The sequence below is a fragment of the Aedes aegypti genome, chromosome 2, assembly GCF_002204515.2.
Source record: "Aedes aegypti strain LVP_AGWG chromosome 2, AaegL5.0 Primary Assembly, whole genome shotgun sequence".
Lineage (NCBI taxonomy): Eukaryota > Metazoa > Arthropoda > Insecta > Diptera > Culicidae > Aedes > Aedes aegypti.
Window position 1 is genome coordinate 361,719,632 of NC_035108.1, and position 10,785 is coordinate 361,730,416.

Here is a 10,785-nt window from a genome sequence, read left to right on the forward strand (position 1 = left end):
GGGATGCAACATGGCGTAGTTGGCTACACGTTCGCTTCATAAGCGGATGGTCACGGATTTGATTCCCAGCCCCCCAACAGAAAACTCTTCGTCAGTCAGCTTTAAAACTTCACGAGCTCCACCCGTCCAACACCATGGCCGTCAACATCACAGGTAACGCAGGAACAGAACCACAAATTTATTTTATCGATAGAGCAGATAGGAATAAAAACAATGTACTAAAAAGAATAACTGTCAGTTTGAATTCGCGCTGGTGATGCCCAAGCTGGCAAATAAGAGCTCAATAAGTTAAGCAAAAGGAGAATAAGAAAAATACTCATGTAAGGATTTTCAGGTTTACAACTACTTCGTCAATATGTTGCGCAGAAGCATGTCAAATAATTCTGAATCTTGCTTCTATGCTGTTATGCTTATATGTATATCAATATATTTCTTAGCACTTCAGTCGTCGCGCTGTTGTATTTCGTACAACACTGCTGAAAAAAACTTCGCTATTCGTTCACAACAGCAGCGCGGAGCAGCAGCAGCAGCAGCAGAGCAAAATAATAACGACTCTTGTGACAAAAAGTGATCTCAAAAGTAAAAGAATAAGTCGTAAAAAATTATAAAAAATGAAAATTGGGAATTATTTAGAATGTAGTGAACTGCAATAATTTATCTTTCCGGGATAAGATTTGATTGCCAATTCAATGAAGATTTTGAAGTAGAGATTCAAAGCAATTACTTGAAGCATGTTTTCACAAATTTGTGGAATAATTCGTGGAAAAATGTTGGATTAAAATGGTGGATTTCTTGAAAAAAAATGGTGAATGAATTTCAAAATACTCGAAAAAAAAAACTAGGACCGTCCAAATTTCAAAACCAGGTAGAAATATAAAAAATAAGGCTGAATTAGTGGAAGTGCTTATATGAAGTTCGACATTTTTAAAACGGTAACTCCAGAACACAATTGAATTTTGATGACCGCATGTACATACGTTATTAGAAAAAAAAAAATCCATGCATTCTTAAAGTATCTGCATTTCAACTGAACGTTTCAATAAATTAACTATTGAAAACAATTATTTCACTCAGAGACGATGCGTAATCTTACTTTTTTTAACTGTAAGATTAAAAACAAACGTAAGATTATTGCATATTTTAGCATACTCTGATTATACAGCAAAAGCTAAACTGTTGAAATCATCTATTTGGAAGAAACCTTCATTTATTAGATGCCCTATGCTCTAATTCATGAACAAGTCGACGTTAGGAACGTTAAGGGCGTTAGGTAATCGATATTTTTACTGATTAAATATCATTATCCAACAATGTTCAAGCATTCATTATAGATACGTGTTTTTTGTATAGAAATAGTTGGTTAAATTCGTGAAACAAACAGTTTAAAAGGCTGAATCAATCGAAAAATGTAGAACTCGTTTGTTGTACTTTTTTATGCTACTTCTGAAATGATTTGCTGGACGAGTTTCTAACAAACTCTTTGACATTTTTGGTAGCCATTCCTAACCGCATGGTAGGTAAAACGAAAGTACTTTCCGGAGGAGTTTTGATGAGGTTCTTTCAGAAGACATGCTTGAGATTAATATATTGGTCCCAGTTTTCGTCGTTTTGTCAGAATCTTCTCCATAACTTTTCTCAGAAGGCCAGGAATCGACATATTTTTTTTTCTAAATCTATCTATAACAACAAATAGCGGTTTCTTGCTGTTTGACATTGAAGAGCTGATCCTGCCTCTAATAGCATTATCATCATATAACAGAAAAAGTGACATCAGTGTCTTTTTGTTGCATATAGTGACTTTTTAGTGACCAGGTCGAAGAATGTGATCAAGTCACTAAAAAGTGACCCCTTACCAGCCCTGTCCATCAAGAATCACTCAAAAATAAAATCGCTTGTTTAATTACATATTGGGCTAAAGTCCGATGGAAAATATTCATAGAAGGTTTGTTGAATCAAATTTTATACATTGATTCATTACCTTTTCATCATGCTCTCCATCAAATGTTCACACTTATTCAAAAAATTAGTACGGGAATTTTAAGAAAAACTGTTGTATCTTCTTGGTATGGAGTTCAATGTAATTTATCTGAAGCAATCTGGCTGAAGTGGTTAAACCCTATTCTCGATTACTTTTTTTAAATCAACTTAAATAACTTTCAAGCTAATTTGATAATATCAATTGAGAAGAATTAAAACCTATGTTCTGAAAGTGTATTAAAATAAATCCCCTTTAATCGTTTTTTCTCCATGTACATCGCTTAAGTCGCATGCAATCAGCTCGCGTTCTCACAAAAATTTGATGACAAAATGAAACACCGTTCTATTCAATCAGTAACGACATTTTTCAACCAGTATAAGGTTGGCTTAAGTAGTGTTTTGTTTTGAAATTTGACTTAAGTCGTTTTGTAAATCCAGAAACAAAACATTTTAAAAATAAAAACCGAGTAGGTTTAGAGTGCAATGTGTGAAATTCTACGAAAAACGATGGATCGATAAGGTTAGTTCATTTACTTTTCAGATATAAGGCTGCTTGAATACTTTTACGAGAAAAGATGTTTCAAACAGTTCAATTAGCTTATTTAAAGATGTTTCTCGAGTAACTTTTCAAGAGGACCAATGCCCTCTTTCGATTAAAACAGTACAATACTAAAGCTTTTTGGAAGTTTTTCACTTTAGATCGAAAGACAATGTCCTTGACTAGCGTTTCATGTAAAAAATGCAACAGAAGAGGTTCATATGGCTTGATTATTGATTTGATGGAAACCAAAGAGAACTTCTCAATGGTCCCTTAGGTATAGCATTAAGGAAAAGTTCTTGTTTTTAAAGTTTTTTTATCCACCATTTCAACCTAATCATTGGTTATTCATTTCTGCATCTGCTTCAATAATGCACCCCAAATCATCCTTAAATTCTTCGTGGATTATGCAAATAATTTGCTATGAACATAGAAAGGACTTGAAGGTAATCAACCATCTACCAAAAATATGTAGCAAAATTACAAAAATCTCTTTCTAAATCTATACAAAGCATCCCGATCAACACAAAATCGATAAATACTTTCGGTTGGCTTTCTCAGTCTGATAGTCGAAAAATGATTTTGTTTTGACATTCCCGACGTATCGTTGGATTTTTGCCTCCGAAAGTAGCATTCAAGATCCAGCCGAAATCGCCATTACAAAAATCTATAAATAAATTCAATGAGGATCACAGAAGGTTAGGCTCTAGCCACGAATAAACTATAGTATTAGACGAAATCCGTTCTGTTAGTGACTTGCCAATGATTGTGTAAGAAATTCGTTAAGAAGTTCCTTCCAAAATGTCGTTTAACTACCAAAATCCTCAAACTGAACCATCTGATTATATCTATTGATAACAAAGCGAATCAAAAATAACCTTTTTTCAAGCAGGTCATAAGTTTGTGCTACTGGTCTTCAAAATTGTATAAAATACTGATTTTAATAATGTACATACATTGCACCTAGCATGAAAAATAGAGCTTGACTTATTTTGGAATAAATTGCAGGATTAATTGTATGATATAAACTGGCTGAAAGGGTCATTTGGCCGAATGCCGCTTGGTCGTAATAAAAAAAACAATAGTGAACTACAATTAGAATGCATTCTTGATGAATTTAAAAGAATTTATTCAGATCATTCTTAAATGAGGCTAAATCATCATTGATATACAAACAATTGTCTATTTAGTGTTAGTTCAAGAAACTGAAAGAACATCCTAAATGTAAACAATTATGTTCTTCTCTGTTATTGGTAATAGCTGCCCGCAGAGTGTTTGGCATTGTGTTGGTAGTCAATTTTTGACAGTAACTAAATCGGTTTACGAATCATTCGTCCTTCTGCAGGACTGATTTGCTTTGATTCCTTGCATCTGGCCAAGTAAATTATTTCATATTTCTAGAAACCACCAATTTTGGCTTCTTTTTTTCACAAAGTAGAAGCAATGAGGTTTTTTTGACGTAGGGGGATTAGGGGCATAATGAACATACGGGGCGAAATGAACACCCCTTCAATATCTGAGAATACGCATACTTCATTAAAATTTCATACACTGCATAAAATCTGTATTGCATTTGACATGTTTGACGGTATAAAAGTTTATTGTTTGCTTCAATTGTCCCTCAAAATTTGACTTAAGGTTTTTCTCAGTTTCAAATTGGCCTTGCTTGTATGGCCGTGGAAGTATCTAATTTTTGAGCAAAGTATTGAATCCAGGAAATTTCTTTTTAGTTACTTTGATTGAGGAAGAGCCCTTTGGCATATCGAAACGATTGACAGTCATTAAATATATTGGAATCAATAAATTTTATGCAAGTGTTCATTTCGCCCCGATACCATTTTACCAGCCTTGTTTTCGACCCAATTTTCTATTTCGCTTCGGTTTACTATTATACGCAAGCAACGGTTAAGAGTTCATTTTGCACGTTGCAATCTTAATCTTCGAGGATAATGATATCTCATTTAAGTTTACCCGTTTGAATAAGACTTTTTATTAACGTTTTATGAGCCTTGATTCCAACAACTATGGAAAAAACTTTTTTTTCTTGAAAGAACAGCCTACGATCAAAACAAGGAAAAATCTTTAAAACTAAAGTATTAGCTAAATTATTGATAATAATAACGAACCAGTATATTTCGAGAAAATAGCCTATAATGAAAAGAAGGAAAAATTTCTGATGAAATCATTAAACCAATTGGAACTCAAGCACACTGTTGGTTACCCAGAGATGACAGGAGTTCACATCTTCGTGCTAATTTGACGGGTTGAATTTATCATTCTCTTGAAGCCCTTATGTAGCAAGAAACATTACGTCCATATAAAAGCCAATATCTAAATTAGCTGATCAACTATTGTGCCACACCTAACAATCCAAACGGTATTCGGCCAAACGAACCGTTCGGCATAATAACATTCGGCCAAATGACGTTCATCCACCTGTTTATGATAATAGATTTGCCAACTGTTAACTATCGATAATTTGGACAAAAAAAATATATATCATTTTTTATTCTGATTTTTATGCGAAAATGTTGAACAACATATTGCTTCAAATTCCGAACACTGTGTCTATTCTGTCTCAAATTCCGAACATCTTATTCAGTTGAGCTAATTTTCTAGGCCACTACCTTAAGAATTATCATTATTAACATTAAAGTAGTTAAAATTGAGTTGCAATCGATCGTTGTTTGCTAGAAATTTGTTCCTATTACAGTGATATATTTCATCAAATTCGCGGTACGTAATCGAGTGTTCGTAATACGAGTTTGTTCGGAATTTGAGATAAAACGGTAGCTTAAAACCCATGTCATGGTTACAATCACCGAAACAGCTTCATAAACTAATAGCGCAGTGTCCAAAGCATTTCAACAAAACTATCGATCGCTCAAAACGGCATGTGTGAAAACCACTGTTTTCCCATCCCCAGTTCCACAAACAGTCTACCGAACAATCTCCGTTCAAACCATTCATGCCCACTCGTGGCCGCTTTCAATTACGGTGTTCACCGGACCTGGGAATCATCCGCAGCGGCCGCCGCATCGCCGTCCAGTCAAACAAATTTCGCCTTTGAAAATTACGGATAATCGGCTTCGGTCCAAAGACCCAAACAATGCACATTTTTCTAATCATCATCGTGCCACCCCGCTTTCCAAAAGCCACAACCGAATCAGTTATGTTTGATGTGGCTGTCAAAAAAAACCTTTCCGATGATAACTCAGGGATGAAAGTCTACCCTCGACAAAATCACGTTGGACGTTCCCAATCGCCGCAACAGAAGCTCAGTCTCAAGAGCCCCGAACGGATCGTCATCGTCGTCGTCGTCATTTAAGTCGTTCGTCGTCCCTCATGTTGGTCTTCGGTCGTCGCCAATTATTGGCGCCTGCGTCCGTTTTCCCTCCCCGAGTTGCAATAATTTCTATAAATATACAATATTTTCCTCTAGCACTCCAAGTAGCGTACCTACTGTATCTCTCTTACTCACACTCTCTCTCTCTGTTCATCCCTTTCTGACATTTTTTCTGCTTTCTTCCATTCTGCGCTCTAAAAACTATTTTATATTGTCTTTCAATCTCTCTCTTTGTCTTTCGCGTTCGCCCTTTTGCCACACCGCTATGACTTTGACTACCTCCTGGGACCTGCCTTGATCTGTGAGCGCTCAAAATCGCGATAAGTCTCCTAAATCTTCTGGCCTCAGCTCAAAAGCAGAACCCTTCGAAACCATAAAAACAAAACAACAACAAACAAAAAAAAAACTTACAAGCAACACACAGTATCGTCGATTCCTCGAGGTCACCTGGACACACCGCACTCGGCTGGGGGCCACCTTCTCGCTTTGGTTCTGGGATCCCCGGACCCCGCACCAACCGACCGCCAGCCAAAGCGGCAGGACAGTTGTAGGAGTTGAAGCGCGGCAACAGATAAACAGAAAAAAAATCTGTGTTCAAACGAAACAACAAAACAGCTCACTAAACAAACGATGCTTTCTCCCGTGGTAGTGGTGGGGCACTCCTCACTTAGCCCTCCCGCCGCTGGAACCGGACGGGACACGAAAGGGATCCCGCAGCTATACAGAAACTTTCCTGAACACGACCAGCGTCTCCGCACCTCCAACAACGACGTCCTCGTCGTCGTCATCATTCTCTCCCGATCTCCTGACTGCCTTCGAACCGGTGCAACAGCGCGGGCTATCGGTTGGAGAAAATTTCACGACATTTTTGCACTTGACCTAACACTCGATCAATCCTATCGACTAGTATCTTGACGGATTTCTCCGGCAGCGGTGGCAGCACGTCCCGTATCTTGGCCGTGGTGGTCCGCTCGAACAGTTCGTTCAATCGCCGGCCAACGTTGTTGTCCCGCAGGTGCTGAAGGGCAGCGATCGTCGATCGCCGAAAGACGCACAGATTGTCCAGCAGAAGCCCGTGGTAGGCTTCGTACTTTTTGAGTAACCGGTAGCCGTGCAGCAGACCGGACTCGTTGTCCAGGAAGACCAACAGCTGCGAGTCACTTTGGCGGGCCAAGTTGTGGGCCGGTGCCGCCATGATGTCAGCATTCCACTGGAAGTTGTACAGGTTGTTCACTACCCGATCGAGGTTCGCTATCAGGTAGTCGAAAACAATCAGGTCTGACCATTGGGCCAGTTCCACCAGGCGCTTGATGACGGGTTCACTCAAGGGAGCTCCCGGTGGCCGGATCGGTTGTAGCTCTGGAGGCTGTGTGGCACCAAGATGATCGAGCAGGGTTTTCGGTGGCTTGGGTAGATCAAGCCCTTCGGTGATGTTCTTTATGTCCAGTTTGTTGAGGTGTCGCTCCAATGGTTGAAAGGGTTTTGGAATACCGGCTGGTTCGAGGTTACCAATCCATTTTGTTATGACGACCGGTTTGGTGGACTTCCACTGTGAGTTGGAAATGTCGTCCGTTACGGAAGACCACAGTTTGGTTTCCATATCAATGATCGATGCTGCGCTCGGTGCGAGGTTGGTTATGTTTAGCAGCTGACCCAGATAGAAACTGAAAAGCTCACCTTGAATTTGATCAGTATTCTGACGATATCGTGCGCAAGCTCGAGTGCCATCGCGGAAAACAACCATTCGATTCTGCATTCGTCCGCATCCCACTTCCAAGTGATCAACTTCAGCGTTCTGAAGGTAGCGTGTCCACGAATCACTCTGCCGTTTTCCAAACCCTCGGGGAAGTGCATTCTCGACCTTTGATCCCCAATAGATGTCATTCAGTATGACACCGTCTGGATCTTCCAAGTCTTGTTGGTCGAAGTTTTGACTGACAATGTCGATCACCGGTCCATCCGGATTTTCGTCCTCTGATTTACCGGAGGAAAGGATCTGATCGATGATCGATGGCTGAGAAAGTTTCTTCTCGGGGCCTTTGTGAAATAGTCCATCGGCCGTTCGACGAACTGTGTACTCCTTAATGTAGCGATCCTCTGGATCGAATTTTTTGATTACCATTGTATCCTTGTCGTCACGCTGATCAATGTGGAATGCATGCCGGAAAACGTCTTCGGCCTTGAGCTTTTCTTCTGCAATGAAGGACACCGAGTTGTACGAGTCCTTCCCCCGAAGATCGTCTATCGTTGGAAAATGAGGCAGTTTGTGAGGTAAATGTTCGAACCTTCCCAATGGAAACTGTCCAGATTCATCGCTTTCTATGCTAGCGCCACTACTACTTCCACCATTATCACTGGATCCTTTCGTCACCGCCTGTGACATTCCAATTAGTGGCACAAACACGCCAAGTGCCAGCCCCAGGGAAAACGCAGCCATAACGCTCAATAAACAGGCCTGCCGTTGAAATGCACGTCGTCGTCTCGCTGTGATTGACATTGTATCACTATCACGATCTTGATCACAACTTCCACCGGCTTCCACGGTACGAACGTCAAACATTTTGCGCAGCCCTCGCTCTGGTCCTCCTTTTGCTCGCTGTTGCCTATGCTGATGCTGCTAGGCTGAAACACGATCGTAGAGCAGCAGCCTCCTCGAAGATGCTGAATGCTGCAGCTGTCTCGATTTATAATTGATTTATTCGAGTGATAAACTTTTTACAATCCTATTAAATCTCTTCGCTTGTTACACACTTGTTGACGCGGATAGGATGGTCACTACACGATGCTGCCCGGCCGATCGCCGATATGGTCCGTCGCAAACTTTTCCACCGAGTGTTATTATGATTGGTTTTGAAAAATTACACATTATTAGAGATTCTTATTCGTGTTATTTGCCCTAGCCCCTGGGTGCGATCTACCGAACTATGCGTTCTCGTTCTTGCTTCGCGCACGATCGCTCTTCGCCCCCAAGATCATATATAGATTATCACAATTTTGTGGTTATTACTATCGCAATTATGGTTCACAACAGATTTGTTTTTTCCTCGGCAAGCAAACTTTTAACCTTTTCTCTTCCTCTTCTCCAAGGCTTCTTCGCTTAGCTCTTTTCTTCTCGGGCTAAACTCAGGTTTCACGTTTGTTTTCAGCTTATTTCAGCTTTTTTTTATCTCTTCTTACACCCACAACTTCTGCCCGGTTAAAAAGATTTTTTTCGCTTATCTCTCTTCTTCGCTTGAACTTCACTTCTTGATCGAAACCGGGGAATTCTTCGCGTTTGCCGTTGAACGAATTCTTGCGTTTGGTTTGTCTTCAGTCGGTTAACAACTAGAACCCGTCGAGGGTGATCAAAGTTGTACAAGTTATAGTACTTGAACTTCACTTCAATTTCTTCTTGAACTCTAATAACCACCGATCGTTGGAAAAATGAAAAATTTTCTTCGTCAAAATCTGCGCCAAGTTCACATCTCAAATTACCGAGCTGCCGTCGGACATGGTCGTCATTGCCTTCGTCGTCGATTGCTCCACTCAACACTTTCCATATGTTTAATTATTCATAAAAGACACCACACTGGCTCTCTCCCTGTGGCTTGGTCTGAAGCTGATCTTGGGCCTTGTGTCACCGTACCTCCGCCGGTCCTTGGTGGCGGCCGTTTTTCGAAAACATCTCTCTGTTTTGTGTGCGCTGTCCCGGGGTAGCTCTTTTGAAACTATCTCGTTTTCATATTTTTTAGTTCGTCCGTCCGTCCGTCCGGCTGCTTCTCCTTTTCGAAAGCCCTTTTTCGCTTGTCGGACCAAACTTTTGGACGAGCGTGCGCGCGCGCCTTCCCAAGTCTCTTAGAAATGCGACGGGCCTTGGATGGGTTTTGGCTTCGCTCGCCTTATCTGCCCGTCGACTTTTCAAGCTGCTTTTCAACTCTTGGCCTGTCTATCTCCGCCTGCTCTCTGTCTCTCCTCAGGTGGTGGATTTTTAAACGACTTTTAAGTACGCCACCTCGTCTCTTCCACGGTGAATCTCGTGTTACACTTTCCTCGGTCGAAAAATAATCCTCCGCACCGAAGTAGAAGGCACAGACAAAAGCCAAAATCTTCTTAACCCGAGGACTGAGATTTTCAACAATTAACTGTTATCATCGCTGTTTGCGCCCTTCTTACGTTCTTGCGCTCACTCACGATCTTTCGATTTTCACCAGCAAAAACAACTCCCCGTCGCTGAGTCCACAACTGATTGTTCTCGGGGGTCTGAACTTTCCGAAAAACAAAACCCAAACAAAAGTCAAATCTACACACGATCACGATCGAGAGCCTTTACTGTTTCAAAATAATCGGTAATCCACCGCTCTGATTCCACACAATCACACACCATCCACCGAGGACTCTTAGCAGATCGTCGCGTCCTACCGACGACGAACGACGAAGTCAAATTCACTGATTTATTTGACACCCGTTTCTTCTACACCAACGGGGGCGAAACTACTGCTCTGTCCCCCAGATTCAAGTAATCAAAACTCGCGAAGCGCGAACGAAAAGATGGACTGCTCGTAACGAAATCTTCAACAAGACTGGTGAGTTCTGGAGTCTAGCTGAATCGTTTCGTCTTTACGATCAGCAGCCCTGAGCACACTCTCCGGTACTGCACACGCAACACTCATACACGCTCACCAGAGACCCAGGAAAACCTGCTCAACAGGTCTTTTGTGGTCGCTCTCTTTCTCACTCACCTTAAATCACGCACCAACACATTCCTTCCCGTTAAATTTCGCGAGAGCGAGAGAGAGCTTTTGATCCCCGCTGCACCACCCGATCAGGGCAACCACCACGAAACTTGAATGGAACGATCGCTGGATGAGTTCGCGCTCCCACACTCCATAATAACAATAATCGAGCTCACGCAATATGTGATCGAGCAATGATCGCACACATCTCT

At 41.1% G+C, this 10,785-nt stretch overlaps 1 protein-coding gene across 1 annotated transcript; it reads right to left on the minus strand.

The window, feature by feature from the left end:
- Positions 1-4,241: 4,241 nt before the first annotated feature.
- Positions 4,242-10,426, minus strand: LOC5573822 (extracellular serine/threonine protein kinase four-jointed). The gene has a single exon (XM_021846477.1). It carries the CDS (start codon positions 8,419-8,421, stop codon positions 6,700-6,702), a length of 1,722 nt encoding a protein of 573 aa, XP_021702169.1. The 5' UTR covers positions 8,422-10,426; the 3' UTR covers positions 4,242-6,699.
- Positions 10,427-10,785: the final 359 nt, after the last annotated feature.